The 18,377-nt window shown below is 42.4% G+C and overlaps 1 protein-coding gene across 6 annotated transcripts in view; it reads left to right on the forward strand.

The window, feature by feature from the left end:
- Positions 1-4,815, forward strand: part of qtrt2 (queuine tRNA-ribosyltransferase accessory subunit 2) — a 48,127-nt gene extending 43,312 nt beyond the window's left edge. For all 6 annotated transcript variants that reach the window (XM_070893284.1, XM_070893282.1, XM_070893281.1 and 3 more), the window contains 2 exons: positions 1,336-1,435; positions 3,195-4,815. In XM_070893284.1, coding sequence (XP_070749385.1) covers positions 1,336-1,435; positions 3,195-3,426 — 332 coding nt within the window. In that variant the 3' untranslated portion in view covers positions 3,427-4,815. The remainder of the gene's footprint in view (positions 1-1,335; positions 1,436-3,194) is intronic.
- Positions 4,816-18,377: the final 13,562 nt, after the last annotated feature.

Here is an 18,377-nt window from a genome sequence, read left to right on the forward strand (position 1 = left end):
TGTACTCTTCAAACCATCACATTGTCTATTTTTGGTAATGTGCCAAAGTGCCCAGTGGGGATGTGTGGTTTTTATATTGTTTTTGTGAATGGTGCAGTTTATTTCTGAGTTTGCTTGCAGGTTTGGTTGTTGTAAGGTGGTGTCTGATGGTGTGATCTAATTGGTTAGTGAGCTGCAATCCCACAATGGGGAGAGAGAGGGTGAAGGGTTAGATTGTCACATGACAATATCTGGGGAATAACAGCAAACAACTAAATGTAATCAGAGTGTTTGCACACTGCTCGAGAGGCATCAAATGCCTGAGACTGAGGGGCAGGGCCTGGGTCAAATGCAGAGTTGTCGGACCTCACCAATGTCTGCTTTTTCTCGTCTGTAGTTTTCGATAGAATTTGTTCACCAACACTCACTATGTCAGTATCATCATAGGCGGTCCCTCGAACGAAGGTGACTTGCTTCCACGGGTTCACAGGTGTTTCGATGAAGGATCCAATGTTGTAGTCCAGAACTCCAATTCACGAGGTGGAATTTTTTTTAAACGTGTGGTGACCGTTGCACACCAGCCACCACACAGGCTTGACCGAGCTAGGTCTTGGTCCAGTGACATGGATTAACCAAGACAACTGGAGACCTGCTCTGTTGCACGGACCTAGCGCCCACACATATCACAGTGTGGGCTGGCCCGTGCTGCCCCTATGTCAGTATAGAATGCCACTCAATCACAGTCAAGAACTAGGGTTATAAAGAGTGCAGGCACCACTGTTAGTAAACTACACAGTACTTTCATTTGATCTCTCTATTTGAAAAATGAGATTATCTAAGTCTTAAATATGAAGGATAACTGTGAGTCACTACAACAAAATTAAATCTCCATTTTTAAAGTCTCACCTCTTTTTTAGCATCCTGAAGAAACCGTGGTCTTCTCACTGTTTTATCTGCTTCCTCAGATATTTCTAAAGTGTGGCCATGTGTTTAACTAAATGTTCAATTAGTTTTTCCGTATTCAACTTCCATACTGGGGAATCTTTCAATTTCTGCTCAAAACAGGGTTCTAAAGGATCAAAATTCATTTTGGGTAATTTTCCAAACAGTATCATTCACATGCACCAACGATCGGCCATTGAACTGTAATTACAGTTTGTAGTTACATCACCCAATGTGGCTGAATCAAATTGCCGTATGAGAAGATCAGTGATTGATGCAATAACAAAAGAAAAGCTTTCTTTTAAAGTCATATCACCTACTGTTAACTTGTTGTGAGACAGGAGCTGAGAACAGTTGGAGCACATTGTACAATGCAAGATAAAACTCTAATAAGTACTTTGGATTATATTTCAGTGCTGGAAAGGAACGGTTGTGGGGATAACGAGATTAGTAACAAGGCCTCGGGCAGTGAGGGCAAGATGACTCCTTTTACGATTGATCTGAAAAGTGAACAGTAAGTGTTACCGAATTTTAATAAAATATTTAGTACATGCGGTGGAGAATTCAGTGCATTCAGTAAAGTCTCTCTATAAATGTTTTCCTCAGCCTTATATAACCTTATGGCAAGAAATGTACTATGGAAAGGCTGGTTTCATTTCTCTCCTGAGGGTTCAAGAAAGCGGTTATACTAGTATGGTGCCATGGTGCAGTATCTTTAATGATTAGAGATAGTGGTTGTGAAGAAAAGGAAATTCTCTGATACTAGCAAAGTGGCCAATAATCTGTTGGAAGCTGCGAATAGAAACAACTCAGCAGTGTACCAGAAAATCTACCTGTTCTTAGAGTGAAGTTTGGGTCAGTTCTATACAGTGGACCAAATGGTTCAACTGAGGCAGTGAACAGAGGATGTTCCTGCTTTTTTTTTGTTTCCCGTTGAATATTTGCTTATGCCTGTAAAAATAATAATGCCGCTGATACCACCAATGGAACAGATATACTGCAGGAGGATCCCTGTGCCTTATGTCGCTAACGTGTTCATTCCAGTATTGTTTGTTTCCCCTCCACTCTTGTTCAGCAGTCTTTTGGTGCTTTGTCCCAAGTGACCATTGTTCATGTGGGAGCCTAGGCAGTGAGTCTGGGCAAACTGTTCCACAGCTGAGTCTGTTAGGAATATAGGTACCAGGGGTAGGCCATTCAGCCCTTCAAACCTGTTCTGCCTTTCAATTAGATCATGGCTTATCTGTATCTTAGCTCCATTTACACTCCTTGGTTCCATAATCCTTAATACCCTTGCCGAACAAAAGACTATCAATCTCAGTTTTGAAATTTTCAATTGACCTCCCAGCCCCAACAGCTTTTTGGGGGAGCAAGTTTTAGATTTCCACTACCCTTCCTGACATCACCCCTGAATGGCCTGCCTCTAATTTTAAGGTCAAAAGCAAAATACTGCGGATTCTGGGAAATCTGAAACAGCAACAGAAAATGCTGGAAATACTCAACAGGTCAGGCAGCATCTATGGAGAGAGAAACAGAGTTAATGTTTCAGGGCAATGACCTTTCATCAGAAAGCTCCTGAGTTCAATCGCTAGTCTGGGCTGGTTTAGCTAGTTTGCAGCAGGTGATGGTAAAGGCCCATGGAAGGGCTGCGAGGAAAATCAGTTGAGGGATGAGGGTTCCCATTCCTGATGGATCTGCAGCCACAGCTGTAAGGTGTATGTGTACACACTTCAGGGGATGAAAGGTCATCGACCTGAAACGTTAACTCTGTTTCTCCGGAGATGCTTCCTGACTTGCTGAGTATTTCCAGCATTTTCTGTTTTTATTTCTAATTTTAAGGTTACAGTCCCTTGTTCTGGACTCCCCCCACCAGAGGAAGTAGTTTCTGTCCATCTACCACATCAATTACTTTAATCATCTTAAACACCTCAATTAGATTACCATTTAATCTTCGATTCTCAAGGAAATACAAGTCGAGTCTATGCAACCAGTCCTCATAATGTAACCATTTTAGACTCTGAACTGTGTACACCTACACCTTCCAGCACTAGTGACTGCTGGTCTATCAGAAATGGGAAAACCCCTCCTCCCCCAACAACTGACATTCATCGCAAATTCTTATAATTTTGTATTTCCTGATTAATGTCACTCACTTTCAGTTTTTTGTTGCTGCTAATGTCTGTTGCTCATTGTGTTTCGTTTAATAGAACTGACGATTCCACATTTGGCTTTGGGATGTCTATTTAAATGGTGTTTGTGTGACTCTCAACATTCAGGTTCCGTGCTGACTTCAGCCCTTTGGTGGAGGACTGTTCCTGCTATAGCTGCAAGAATCACACCCGTGCCTACCTCTACCACCTTTTAGTGACAAATGAGCTGTTGGCTGGAGTCCTTCTCATGATCCACAACCTCCATCACTACTTTGGATTCTTTCAATCGATCCGTGATGCTTTGAGAGACGACAAGATACAGCAACTTAAGGAACTCATTACAAAACAGAAAGTGTAACAAAGAGATAATTAATACATTGTTAAAAAGGGCAGCTGATGGATATCCAATGTATACGGTTTCTGGGCAGACATTGGTTGCCGACAGATGCTGCATTGAGTTACTTGGGTCTACTCACAGTATCGGTCAGATATTTAGACATTTGATTCTACTGTAGTTGTAACCTCAGTACTCAGACTCCCGATCTCCCTCATGTTATGTATCATTCACATTACATTAATGTGTGACCTTTGAAATCGCACACAGGGTTTGAAAGCCACGCTTTGGTTCAATTATTTTTAACCACTGCTGTGCGGATTATTTTTTAGGAAAATGTTTTATTTTGAAGTGTATGAATACACAAGGTATCGTGACATTCTATTTGAAATGACAGAGCTCAGCTCTGATGGGGTGGACTTCTACAACTTGGACTAATATCCCCAACAAATTTGAAGTGAATGAATTTTCTGATTTCTTAGCATTCTGTTTTTAACATTTCTGTCTAATTGTGAAAGATTGTGGCAGAGATACGCAGAAAATACTTGACAGAATTGAATCATTTTTAACTCAAACCTGCACTCACTGTTTTAGAATTTACATTTTGATGACTGAATATACAATATATCCACCAACAAGACCTTTATTGTTTATTGCAGGTGATATTAAAGAGACAGGGGGAGAAATTCAACTTGCAGCCGTTCGTTTTGCACCTGAGAAACAGGCAGCCAGCAATTGAAAATCGGGGGCCCATATGGCATCAGGCGGTCTGTGGGCATCAATTGGCTGTAGGACCCCCATGCATAATTCCACTGTGAGCTTCCTGCCGAGTTGTACCAGGTCTCGAGCAGCCTACCCAGCGGTTTGTAAAGGTACTGCTGAAGGTCGTTCAAAAGAAATGGGCACAAAACTTTTTCAAAGTTACATTTTTTTGGAGTCAGAAGGAGCAGGTGTTCTTAGCCTGGATCTGCACAACTACTGTAGGCCGCTGCCGGCCTGGGGGTTGCCCCCACTGCTCGGTTTCCCCTTTTTGATAAACAATCCGGTAAGAATTTTGAGTACGAGTCGAATTTCTCCCCCACAGTGTCCATTTTTAGTGCCCTATGTTTACTCAAATGTATCAAAAGTATTATTCCACACTTACAGGTAACAGAGAGCTATTTCTGAAGATCATCAATGCTCAAATTTAAATAGCTGCACCATACTTCAGTCTTACTTTCATGGTTATTTGAAAAATTAAGCCTGTAAGAACCAACAAAAGGAACCCGTTTTATTTAATGCTTCAAAATTGGTTGTAGATATTTCAGGCTTTAAGATTTGCAGAACTTCATTTGTAATTTAAAAGCATTTGAAAATTTTCCAGGATGAAAGCTACAGTGCAACATTTTTATTAAAACAGGTTTCCTTTATCCATTCAGATGCTCTTCTTCATTTTTGCAAATGTGTGATATTTCTAACAAAGGTTGGCTGATCTTGTGTGTGACATTGCTCACAGAGTGAATGTGGCTGTGATGTTTAGCTCCCAAGGTGGTGCTGTGTTTCACCAGGCCTGGCCTTTAAAGTCACTGCTTTGATATTGCCTCTGGGGAAATAGTATAGACAGGCACATCTTTGAGATTTCTGTAAATTGGCAGCTGCTTCTAAATCTCTGTCTCCTGCCCTTGAAGAGAGAGCTGGTTATCAAATCAAGGCTTTAAAAAAATATAATTTTGACAATTTGAAGTGTGATGGGCATGTGCTAACCTTTCATGTACTCTTCTGATTGTGCCCCTTTTACAAGTCAGATTTTATGATAATAGTGACCATCTATTGATCATAGCAGGGGAGTCCTCCCAATACTTATCCTTCAACAAACATTACAAAAAAAAATAGTCATTATTACGTTGCTGTTTGTGGAACCTTGCTCTGCGTAAATTGTCCACCACATTTCCTACAGTGACTACACTTCAAAAGTACTTCATTTGGGAAGAGTGACCAAGAGTCAATATAACATTTTATATTGAGTTTGAAAGTGATTTAGTTAAGTCCAAAACTAGGATCTTAAATCTCAACAAAGCAAACTACGTAAGAATGAGGAGCAAGTTGGCTACAGTAACTTGGGAAACTACATTAAAAGATATGACGGTAGATAAGCAATGGCTAGCATTTAAAGAATTAATAATTTATAGCAAATCTTATACAGTCCTTTAAGGCACAAACACCCCACAGGACAAGTAGTCCAACTGTGGCTAACAGGAAAAGTTAAAGATAGTATTATAGATCAAAGGAAGAAGCTTATAATGTTGCCAAAAGAATCGTAAGCCCGAGGATTAGGAGGATTTTAGAATTCAGCAAAGGAGGACCAAGAAATTGATAAGGAAAGAGAAAAAATAATAGAGTAAATTAGCAAGAGACACAAAAACAGATTGTAAACCTTTCTATAGGTGTGTAAATAGGAAGGGATTAGTGAAAGTAAATGTGGGCCTATTAGAGGCAGAGACAAGCAATTATAATGGGCAATAAGGAAATGGCAGAGACATTAAACAAATGCTTTGCATCTGCCTTCACGGTAGAAGATACAAAAATATTCCGGAAATAATTGGGAACCAAGTGTCCAGAAAGAATGAGGAACTTAAAGAAATCAGTATACGTAAAGACACAGCACTGGAGAAATTAATGGGACCAAGTGGGGACAAATCCCCTGGATTGATGACCTGCATCCTAGGGTTTTAAAAGAGGTAGCTGCAGAAATAGTGGATGCACTGGCATTGAAGTGGAATGTTTATGCGACACTCGACACACAAGTCCGTTTGGTACAAATTAAAAAACGTTTATTTTTACTTGCAAGGGAGAGCAGTTCACGCCTGAGTTCCCAACTCAGTCCAACACCCACTCTCTCCGAACAACATTTCGTCAATATATTTATACATTTACTTAGAATATATACCAGGTGCACGTGACAGTTACGATTAACAACATTCAGCAGTTTTTAAATGTAATCAATTTAAGTGTAATCACGTCTGATCACATCCATTGTTGTTCGTCTGTGACGCGGGTCATGTGTTTTTTGACACTCTGAACTGGTGTGTGTGTCCTAATTATATTTCCAAGAATTAATTAGGTGGAAGTCCGTAGCGTGCAAGGTGCAATGTTATCCCCTTAATTGCTTAAGGACAGTTTGTCCCACTTCAGTGTTAATCTTCCAGAATCCCTAGATTCTAGAACAATCCTCAAGAATTGGAAGGTAACAACCATAACCTCGCTATTTAAGAAAGTAGGAAGAGAAAAAATGGGAAATTATAGGCCAATTAGCCTGACATCAGTAGTGGGCAAAATGCTAGAATGTATTAATAGTGACGTGGTAACAGGGCACTTAGGAAATAATAATATGATTAGGCAGAGTCAACATGGTTTTATGAAAGGGAAATCATATTTGATAAATCTGTTAGAGTTGTTTGAAGATCTAACTAATAGGATGGATAAGGGGTGATGTGGAGTATTACAAAGATACTCAACACTAGTCTGTTTTGGAGAAAGGAATCGTTTATTAAGTACTCGATCGAGGGAGAGACAGCTTCTACAAGAGTTCAGTAACTCGGTGACCCAAACCAGCTAGTCTCTCCGAACAATCGTCAGGTTACTGTTTTTATACAGTCAATATACATAAAAAATAATGAAGTTCCGCGTGGAGGCTTTCCATTTGTTGTTCACAAAATTTTCGCCTTCCTATTATGGTTAATACAATTATATTGACAGCAAGCTTTGTTACCTGCCCTATGCGCCCATGTGGATAAATGTGAGGTTATCAACAGGGAGACAGACTATTATCTGAATGGTGACAGATTAGGAAAAGGGGAGGTGCAACGAGACCTAGGTGTCATGGTACATCAGTCATTGAAGGTTGGCATGCAGGTACAGCAGGCGGTTAAGAAAGCAAATGGCATGTTGGCCTTCATAGCGAGGGGATTTGAGTACAGGGGAAGGGAGGTGTTGCTACAGTTGTATAGGGCCTTGGTGAGGCCACACCTGGAGTATTGTGTACAGTTTTGGTCTCCTAACTTGAGGAAGGACATTCTTGCTATTGAGGGAGTGCAGCGAAGGTTCACCAGACTGATTCCCGGGATAGTGGGACTGACCTATCAAGAAAGACTGGATCAACTGGGCTTGTATTCACTGGAGTTCAGAAGAATGAAAGGGGACCTCATAGAAATGTTTAAAATTCTGACGGGTTTAGACAGGCTAGATGCAGGAAGAATGTTCCCAATGTTGGGGAAGTCCAGAACCAGGGGTCACAGTCTAAGGATAAGGAGTAAGCCAATTAGGACCGAGATGAGGAGAAACTTCTTCACCCAGAGTGGTGAACCTGTGGAATTCTCTACCACAGAAAGTAGTTGAGGCCAATTCACTAAATATATTCAAAAGGGAATTAGATGAAGTCCTTACTACTAGGGGGATCAAGGGGTATGGCGAGAAAGCAGGAAGGGGGTACTGAAATTGCATGTTCAGCCATGAACTCATTGAATGGTGGTGCAGGCTAAAAGGGCTGAATGGCCTGCTCCTGCACCTATTTTCTATGTTTTATCTGATAAGTTACATGCCACATCATTCTCAGGTCTGCGAACTCTTCTCCTCTTGGCCTAACCGCGTTCAACCAGTTGAGATGTTTTTCAATCGTCTTTTGTTTCCCGTAATCTCTTACCACCCCATGTGACCTAGCCTTGGAGCGTATTTTTCCCAACTGTCTGGTTTATACTGATATAAGATGATCTATCTTCCTGAGAGTTCTAATTTTATCATTTTCCCAGTGTAGCACGTATTTTTCTTTTTTCTCACAGCTTTGCTTTTGGTGTTTAACTTTACTTAATGAGGTCGTCTTTAATTAATTAGGTTCCCTCTACTTATTTTTTTTTCTACAAGGGGGAACCAGTGGATGTAGTGTATTTGGATTTTCAAAAAGCATTTGATAAGGTGCCACATGACCGGTTATTACACAAAATTAGGACTCATGGGATGGGGGTAATATATTAGCATGGATTGAGGATTGGTTAACGGACAAAAAAAAGAAAGTAGGAATAAGCTGGACTTTTTTGGGTTGGCAGGCTGTAACTAGTGGGGCCTCAGCTATTTACAATCTACATTATTGACTTCAATTAAGGGACTGAGTGTAACGTATCCAGGTTTGCTGATGATACAAAGTTAGGTGGGAAAGTAATCTGTGAGGCGGACGCAAAGAGGCTGCAGACAGATATAGACCGGTTGACTGGGCAAGAACATGGCAAATGGAGTAAAATGTGGGGATGTGTGAAGTTATGCACATTGATAGGAAAAACAAAAAAGCAGAATATTTTATGAATGATGAAGACTGGGAAATGTTTGCATTCAGAGGGACCTGGGTGTCGTTGTACATGATCATCATCATAGGCAGTCCCTTGGAGTCGAGGATGACTTGCTTCCACTCTAAAAGTGAGTTCTCAGATGACTGAGGAGTCCAATGCGGGACCTACAGTCTGTCACAGATGGGAAGATAGTGGTTGAAGGAAAGGGTGGTCGGGGAGGCTGGGTTGATGCACACTCCTTCTGCTGGCTACGCTTTGTTTCTGCTTGTTCTCGGCAATGGGACTCCCAGATGCTCTTCCTCCACTTTGAGCAGTCATGAACCAGGATGAAGTCCTTACTACTAGGGGGATCAAGGGGTATGGCGAGAAAGCAGGAAGGGGGTACTGAAATTGCATGTTCAGCCATGAACTCATTGAATGGTGGTGCAGGCTAAAAGGGCTGAATGGCCTGCTCCTGCACCTATTTTCTATGTTTTATCTGATAAGTTACATGCCACATCATTCTCAGGTCTGCGAACTCTTCTCCTCTTGGCCTAACCGCGTTCAACCAGTTGAGATGTTTTTCAATCGTCTTTTGTTTCCCGTAATCTCTTACCACCCCATGTGACCTAGCCTTGGAGCGTATTTTTCCCAACTGTCTGGTTTATACTGATATAAGATGATCTATCTTCCTGAGAGTTCTAATTTTATCATTTTCCCAGTGTAGCACGTATTTTTCTTTTTTCTCACAGCTTTGCTTTTGGTGTTTAACTTTACTTAATGAGGTCGTCTTTAATTAATTAGGTTCCCTCTACTTATTTTTTTTTCTACAAGGGGGAACCAGTGGATGTAGTGTATTTGGATTTTCAAAAAGCATTTGATAAGGTGCCACATGACCGGTTATTACACAAAATTAGGACTCATGGGATGGGGGTAATATATTAGCATGGATTGAGGATTGGTTAACGGACAAAAAAAAGAAAGTAGGAATAAGCTGGACTTTTTTGGGTTGGCAGGCTGTAACTAGTGGGGCCTCAGCTATTTACAATCTACATTATTGACTTCAATTAAGGGACTGAGTGTAACGTATCCAGGTTTGCTGATGATACAAAGTTAGGTGGGAAAGTAATCTGTGAGGCGGACGCAAAGAGGCTGCAGACAGATATAGACCGGTTGACTGGGCAAGAACATGGCAAATGGAGTAAAATGTGGGGATGTGTGAAGTTATGCACATTGATAGGAAAAACAAAAAAGCAGAATATTTTATGAATGATGAAGACTGGGAAATGTTTGCATTCAGAGGGACCTGGGTGTCGTTGTACATGATCATCATCATAGGCAGTCCCTTGGAGTCGAGGATGACTTGCTTCCACTCTAAAAGTGAGTTCTCAGATGACTGAGGAGTCCAATGCGGGACCTACAGTCTGTCACAGATGGGAAGATAGTGGTTGAAGGAAAGGGTGGTCGGGGAGGCTGGGTTGATGCACACTCCTTCTGCTGGCTACGCTTTGTTTCTGCTTGTTCTCGGCAATGGGACTCCCAGATGCTCTTCCTCCACTTTGAGCAGTCATGAACCAGGGATTCCCAGGAGTCAGTGGGGATGTTGCACTTTATCAAGGAAGCGTTGAGGGTGTCCTTGAAGCGTTTCCTCTGCCCACCTGGGGCTTGCTTGCCGTGTTGAAGCTCCGCGTAGAGCGCTTGCTTTGGGAGCCTTGTGTCGAGCATACGGACACTGTGGCCCGCCCAGTGAAGCTGATTAAGTGTGGTCAATGCTTCGATGTTGGCCTGAGTGAGAACTCTGACGTTGGTGCATCTGTCCTGCCAATGCATTTGCAGGATCTTGCGGAGGTAGTGCTGGTGGTACTTCTCCAGCATTTTGACGTGTCTGCTGTATAGAGTCCATGTCCCTGAGCCTTTTTTAGGGCAGGTATCACTACTGCCCTGTGGACCATGAGCTTGGTGCCTGATTTGAGGTCCTGGTCTTCAAACACACACTTTCTCAGGTGACCAAAGGCTACGCTGATGCACTGAAGGTGGTGTTGGACCTCCTCGTCAATGTCTGCTCTTGCTGACAGTAATGCTCCCGAGATATGGAATCTGTTCAACTTCTGCCGCCTCCAGGCCAGATCCAAGGTCATCCCATCCTCTGTCATTGAACTACAGTACGCAGACGATGCTTGTCTGAGCACAATCAGAGCCATCATCAACACCTTCACCAAGGCGTGTGAGAGCATAGGCCTTACACTAAACATCCGTAAGACAAAGGTTCTCTACCAACCTGATCCTGCCACACAGCACTGCCCCCTAATTATCAAAATCCACGACGAGGCCTTGCACAACATGGACCAATTTCCTTGTACATGAATCACAAAGTTAACATGCAGGTATAGCAAGCAATTAAATAAGCAAATGGTATGTTCGCTTTTGTTACAAAGGGATTAGAGTACAAGAGTAAAGAAGTCTTACTACAATTATACAGGGCATTGGTGAGGCCACACCTAGAGTACCGTGTACAGTTTTGAGTTCCTTACCGAAGGAAAGATATACTTGCCATAGAGGGAGTGCAACGCAGGCTCACCAGATTGATTCCTGAGATGGCGTATTGTCCTATGAGGAACGATTGAGTAGACTAGGTCTATATTCTCTAGAGTTTAGAAGAATGAGAGGTGATCTCAATGAAGTATACAAAATTCTTACAAGGCTTGACAGGGTAAATGCAGGGCGGATGTTTCCTCTGACTGAGGAGTCTAGAACCAGGATTCAGTGTCTCAGATTAAGGAGTTGGCCATTTAGGACTGAGATGTACAGTATTGGTCTCCTTACCTAAGGAAGGATTTGTCTTGGAGGAAGTGCAATGCAGGCTCACTAGTATGAGGAGAGATTGAGCAGACTAGGCCTATATTCCCTAGAGTTTCGAAGAATGAGAGGTGATCTAATTGAAACATATAAAATTCTTCAGGGGCTTGACAGGGTTAATGCTGGGAAAATGTTTCCCCTGGCTGGGGAATCTAGAGCATAGGGTCACAGTCTCACAATAAAGGATGGGTCATTTAGAACTGAAATGAGAAATTTCTTCACTCAATAGTTGTGAATCTTTGGAATTCTCTACCCTAGAGAGCTGTGGATGCTCAGTCGTTGAGTATATTCAAGGCAGAGGTCGATTAATTTTGGGGAATTAAAGGATATGGGGATAGTGTGGAGTTGTGGTAGAAAATCAGCTGTGATCTTGGTGAATGGCAGAGCAGGCTCAAAGGGCCAAATGGCCTACTCCAGTTCCTATTTCTTATGTTCACTGCAAAGTGCTTTGGGATGTCTCGAGGTCATGAAAGGTGCTATATAAATGCAAGTCTTTTATTTATTTTCTTTCATCTATTGAACAAACTATATAAAGTATTTGAACAAAACAATTTCTCATAAAATGTGCTGACAGGGAAATAACATTTAACTAAAGGAGAGCTAGGTGGCAGTGTTGTACAATACATTTTTTCCTCTTTGGAGTAGTGAGTATCATGATGCAGTGTTTGTACTATGGGAATAATAATGCATCAAGAACGGTCTTTTAGGTTATAAACATCAGAGGGCCGAAATTGTCGGGCGCGGTAACCTTCCGGGCCGGGACTTTTATTCCCCAGCCCGGAGGTCCTGCCCCTGATGCAGAATTGAGCACACGTGCCCCTCGAAGGAAGCTGAGCGCTGTCTCCGGCACTCTGCTTCCTTGGAGGGGCGGAAGCGTGGCGCTAAGTGCAATCATCAGTGAACATCCCCACTTCTGACCTTATGATGGAGGGAAGGTCATTGATGAAGCAGCTGAAGATGGTTGAGCCTCGGACACGGCCCTGAGGAACCATTGCAGTGATGTCCTGGGGCTGAGATGATTGACCTCCAACAACCACTTTCCTTTGCGCTAGATACGATTCCAGCCAGTGGAGCCTTTACTGCCTGATTCCCATTGACTTCAATTTTACTAGGGCTCCTTGATACCACACTCGGTTAAATGCTGCCTTGATGTCAAGGGCAGTCACTCTCTCACATCTCTGGAATTCAGCTCTTTTGTCCATGTTTGGACCAAGGCTGTAACGGGGTCTGGAGCCGAGTGGTCGTGGCGGAACCCAAACTAAGCATCGGTGAGCAGGTCATTGGTGAGTAAGTGCCACTTGATAGCACTGTCGCTGACACCTTACATCACTTTGCTGATGATTGAGGGTAGACTGATGGGTTTGTAATTGGCTGGATTGGATTTGTCCTGCTTTTTGTGGACAGGACATACCTGGGATGTTTTCCACACTGTCGGGTAGATGCCAGTGTTGTAGCTGTACCGGAACAGCTTGGCTAGAGATGCGGCTAGTTCTGGAGCACAAGGTTTAAGCACCACTAGGGTATTTCTCGTGCCATTACTGGATCTATTGTCGACTAATTGACAGATATTGATTGCTCTAAATAGTCAACATCTCTATTCTCATTGTATCATGCGACTACCTGGATGGTAGAAGGCGAACTAGATGGATTGCAGTAGTTTTTTCTTTAGCAATTCCTATGAAAGCAGTGTAATGACGTTCCCACTCTGTGTTCCACTGTTCCCGATCATAATGGATGGGCCACTGGTTCTATCGGCTCAAGTTTCGGTCTCAGTTGCTCCTATTTTTTTTGGAGCAACTAGTTTAGAATGGAGCATCTTAGAAATTGCAATTCTCGGCATTTAGTTTGCTCCAATTCTAGTGAGTTAGAATAGTTTCATTTTAGAACAGATTTTTTTTTAAAGGGGGCGTTTCCAGCCACTTACGCCTGTTTTGCAAGTTTAGGCAGCAAAAACTTACTCCAAACTAACTTAGCATGGAGTAAGTGTAGATTTTTGTACGCTCAGAAAACCTTGCCTACACTTTAGAAATTAGGCGCAGAGAACGAGATATTGGGGGGGGGGGCGTGAAGGGAAGTTATGGAATTTTAAAAGCATTTAACACTTTCACTTCTACAAATAAAGAGCCATCCTGAATAATAAATAATAAATAAAGCAAATAAAAAATACAGTGTATTTTTCTACCTGTCTGAAGCAGCAGCAGCCTCCGAGCTGCGAAAAATGGCCGACTGCCAATGTTTATATCACACTGCGCATGCGCGCACGCTCCAATGAGCATGCGCAGGGCTGCCAGCATGAAATCTGCTGCTGTGAGGTAGCCCCGCCCCCCTGCCGGCAGATCTTCGACGCCACGCTTTGGCCCCGCCCTCCGCAGATGCTGGGTATGCCGCGCCGAGCTGGAACGGGCCTGATTCGGAGCGAGTAGGCTTTCGGCACACTTTTTATTCCAGGAAACAGGTGTGCCTCTCGGAGGTGCGCTGTTCTGAAGGAGGCCCAAAACTTGTCCCCTATACTTCATAAGTCAAAAATGTTTGTATATTTTCACACCTACTCTGCCATTCACGCATTAACTTCTCAAGGACCATGACAGTAATTTCCAAACACAACTAGGTTACAATGTCTTCTTCTGCTTGTACTTTTTAATAATTTTCTTACATTTCTTGTCTGGTCCCTTCTCTCTTAATCCACTCTTCCTCTCTTTATTCCTCTTTCTATTGCAATGTTTAGTTTGACTCTAATTCAACTTGTCCGAAGCCATTGTTTTCGGTCCCCGCCACAAACTCTGTTCCATAGCCACTTACTCCATCCCTCTCCCTAACATCTGTCTGAGGCTGAACCACACTGTTCGCAAACTTGCTGTCATATTTGACTGTGAAATGAGCAAACGACCATATATCCGAGGCATAACTAAGACCGTCTATTTCCATCTCTGTAACATTGCCTGTCTCCACCCCTGCCTCAGTTCATCCGCTGCTGAAACCCTCATCCATGCCTTTGTTACCTCTAGAATTGACTATTTCAATGTACTCCTGGCAGGTCTCACACATTCTACCCTGTGTAAACTTGAGGTCATTCAAAACTCGACTGTCCATGTCCTAACTCGCACCAAGTCCCGTTCGCCCATCACCCCTGTGCTCGCTGACCTACATTAGCTCCCGGTTAAGCAACACCTCGATTTCAAAATTCTCATCATTGTTTTCAAATCACTGCATGGCCTCACCCGTCCTGATCTCTGTAATCTCCTTCAACCCCACAACCCCCCGAGAAGTCTGCACTGCTCTAATTCTGCGCTCCTGAGCATCCCTGATTATAATCACTCAACCATTGGTGGCCGTGCCTTCTGTTGCCTAGGCCCTAAAGCTCTGCAATTCCCGGCCTAAACCTCTCTGCCTCTCTCCTTCTCTTTCCTCCATTAAGATGTTCCTTAAAACCTATCTCTTTGACCACGCTTTTGGTCAGCTGCCCTAATTTCTCTTTATGTGGCTAGGTATCAAATGTTTTGGCCTATAATACTTGTGTGAAGCGCCTTGGGACATTTTACTACGTTAAGGTGCTATATAAATACAAGTTGTTATTTCCTTCTCTGTTCTTCGCTATGTTTCTTTCTCGATCCTTTTCTTGCATTGGTCAAGGAGGTAAGTCATTGGGCGCGAGGTTCACGAGGTCCCAGATGCATCACTGCGCCATTATCAGATCAAGATTCCAGCAATTTGCAACGCAAATATAATGTGATAATGGTGAGCAAAAAAGTCCAATTAACATCCCCTCCAAACCCGCCATTGCAGCAGATTTTGCACATGAACTATTCTCACCTCAAAGTACTGTAGTAAAGGAAACGCTTTAGTTAACTGTTGGACTAACCCATGTTAACTGCATTCTACTTTGAAATTAATAAAACAGAAAATTACCTGATAAAATATGCATTATATTTCTACTTAATAAACTGGCCCAGAATTCGCTATGAAATAATCTTGCCTTGTTTAGATATTTCATTCCTGTGTAGTGGTCTCTGCTGCTTCATTTAAATCAAGTGAAATATAGTGATATGATTTGATGCAACTGACAAGTTACTGAATATTGTAGCAAGAGTAAATAATGTCTTAATAACAGCAAATTTCCCTAGGGGACAGGATACATCTGTGTGCACCACGATTGGCAATCAAACGGGCCAATGAAAATTTGCATGCAGTCTCTGGCAAGGTCCCAATGGAACATTCATTAAACATTGTGTTCATTCAGAGCAGTGTGTGGGGGGGGGGGATCTCAGCTTGAAATTGACCTGGGCCAGGATCTGTGTTGAATTAATTGGAGCTGAGTTGCTGCAGTGGTACACAAACAAGCACAGATTTGCTGCTCTTTGCCATCAGATTAAATCAGATTCACCTAATCAGCCACTTCTACACTGCTACAGATAGATTTCCAAAATGGAATGTGTTGTTAAGGCTGGTGTAAAACTGGGAGGTGCTAGTGTCAATACAATGCAACGTGATGAAATGCTTAGAAGAAAGAAGCAAGAACTTATATTTGTGTAGCACTATTCATGACCTCAGGTTGTCTCAAAGCATTTTACAGCCAATGAAATACTTCCTGAAGCGTAGTCATAAGAAATAGGAGCAGAATAAGGCCATACAGACCCTCGAGTCTGCTTCATTCAATATGATCATAGCTAATCTTCAACCTCAACTCCACTTTCCTGCCCTATCCCCATATCCCTTGATTCGCTTAAAGTCCAAAAATCTCACTCTCAGTCTTGAATATATTCAACGACTCAGCATCCACAGTCCTCTGGGGTAGAGAATTTCAAAGACTCACAACCCTCTGAGTGAAGAAATTCCACCTCATCTCAATCCTAAATGGCTGATCCCTTATCCTGAGACTGTGGCCCCTAGTTCTAGACTCTCCAGCCAGCAGAAACAACCTCTCAGCATCTACCCTGTCAATCCCCTTCAGAATCTTGTATGTTTCAATGAGATCACCTCTCACTCTTCTAACTTCCAGAGTATAGGCCCAATCTACTCAACCTCTCCTCATAGGACAAATCCTCTCATCCCAGGGATCAATCTAGTGAACCTTTGTTGCACCATCTCTAAGGCATGTATATCCTTCCTCGGGTACAGAGAACAAATCTGTACACAGTATTCCAGGTGTGGTCTCACCAAAGCCTTGTACAATTGTAGTAAGTCCTTACTCTTGTAGTCCAACCCCCTTGCAATAAAGGTCAACACTCTTTGCCTTCCTAATTACTTGCTGTACCTGCATGTTAACTTTCTGTGTTTCATATACAAGGACACGCAAATCCCCCTGAACACCAACATTTAATAGTTTCTCACCAGTTAAAAAATATTCTGTTTCTCTATTCTTACCAAAATTAATAATCTCACATTTCCCCACAGTCTACTCCATCTGCAACCTTCTTGCTCACTCACTTAACCGGTCTATATCCCTTTTCAGACTCTTTGTGTCCTCCTCACAGCTTACTTTCGCACTTAGCTTTGTATCGTCAGCAAACTTGGATACATTACACTCGGTCCCTTAAGTCATTAATATAGACTGTAAATAGTTGAGGCCCCAGCACTGATCCTTGCGGCACCCCACTTGTAACAGCCTGCCAATCTGAAAATGATCCATTTATTTCTACTCTCTGTTTTCTGTCTTTTAACCAATCCTCTATTACCCCCAACCCAATGAGTCCTTTTGTAATCACTGTTGTAATGTAGGAAACGTGACAGCCAGTTGCGCACAGCAATGTCCCACAAACAGCAATGAAATAAATGGCCAAATAATCTGTTTTTGTGATTTTAGTTGACTTCGAATAGTGCCTTGGGATTTTTTGCGTCCCCGAGAGGGCTGAAGAGGCCTTGGTTTAACATCTTAACTGAAAGACAGTGCAGCACTCCCTCAGTACTGTACTGAAATGCCTGTCTAGATTATGTGCTCAAGTCTCTGGAGTAGAGCTTGAACCAACGCCCTTCTGACTGAGAGGCGAGGGTGCTACCAACTGAGCAAAAGCTGACAGCTGAAAAAAAATAGGTGTTGAGAATTTTATTGGGCTGCCGATAGTAATTACAGGTGTAAAAGCGATGTTATTCTTACCCATGATAGTTTATACAAATTGAAATCTCGAATCGGCTGCCTTAAATGAAAGTCGTCAGATACTGTAAAAAGCGGCTGACACTGTGAGTTTTTGTCAGATCTGCTGCTCATGGGAGAGAACTGATATTTTAAAAGCTGTTACTTTAATACATTTTAATGGATCAGAAAGTATGGACATACTTTTTGAGCCAGTTAATTCAAATATTGATTTATTTAGGTCATCAATACACTGCCTTTCAAAACCAAAACATTCACAATTTTTCCTATTCCTGTGATTATACCAAGCACACTGAGCCCAGCTGCACCATTCTACAATGGTCTAAGTGGCTGTGAGGACCACAGTGGCGTTATTTCAGCAAATTCGATCCCGCCATTGATTTTAATGGGGTGCAGGCCTGTTAGCTGTTCAACATTCTCGATGCGAGTCTCTGTAGAGCAGCACAAAATTCCCAGGACATCATGGCGTGTCACATGTAATGGCGTAAGTCATTCGCGCCATAATTTCCTGGAATTTCTGCACTATAATAATGGCTGCAGATGTGCCATTACTGCAAGTTGTCAGCAAGTACAGGCCTATTGATTTTTGATTGGTATTTTTAGTGAATGGGAGATTTGAGCCAAATAACACGTTTCGCATTCTATGGATATTCCTGCACCCACGGACACTTTTTCCCGATGGATGGTGTCAGACATAAAACTTTTAATTGTATGCTGCAGATCTCTTGTGGCTTTGA

This window comes from Pristiophorus japonicus, chromosome 11, assembly GCF_044704955.1.
Source record: "Pristiophorus japonicus isolate sPriJap1 chromosome 11, sPriJap1.hap1, whole genome shotgun sequence".
NCBI lineage: Eukaryota > Metazoa > Chordata > Chondrichthyes > Pristiophoridae > Pristiophorus > Pristiophorus japonicus.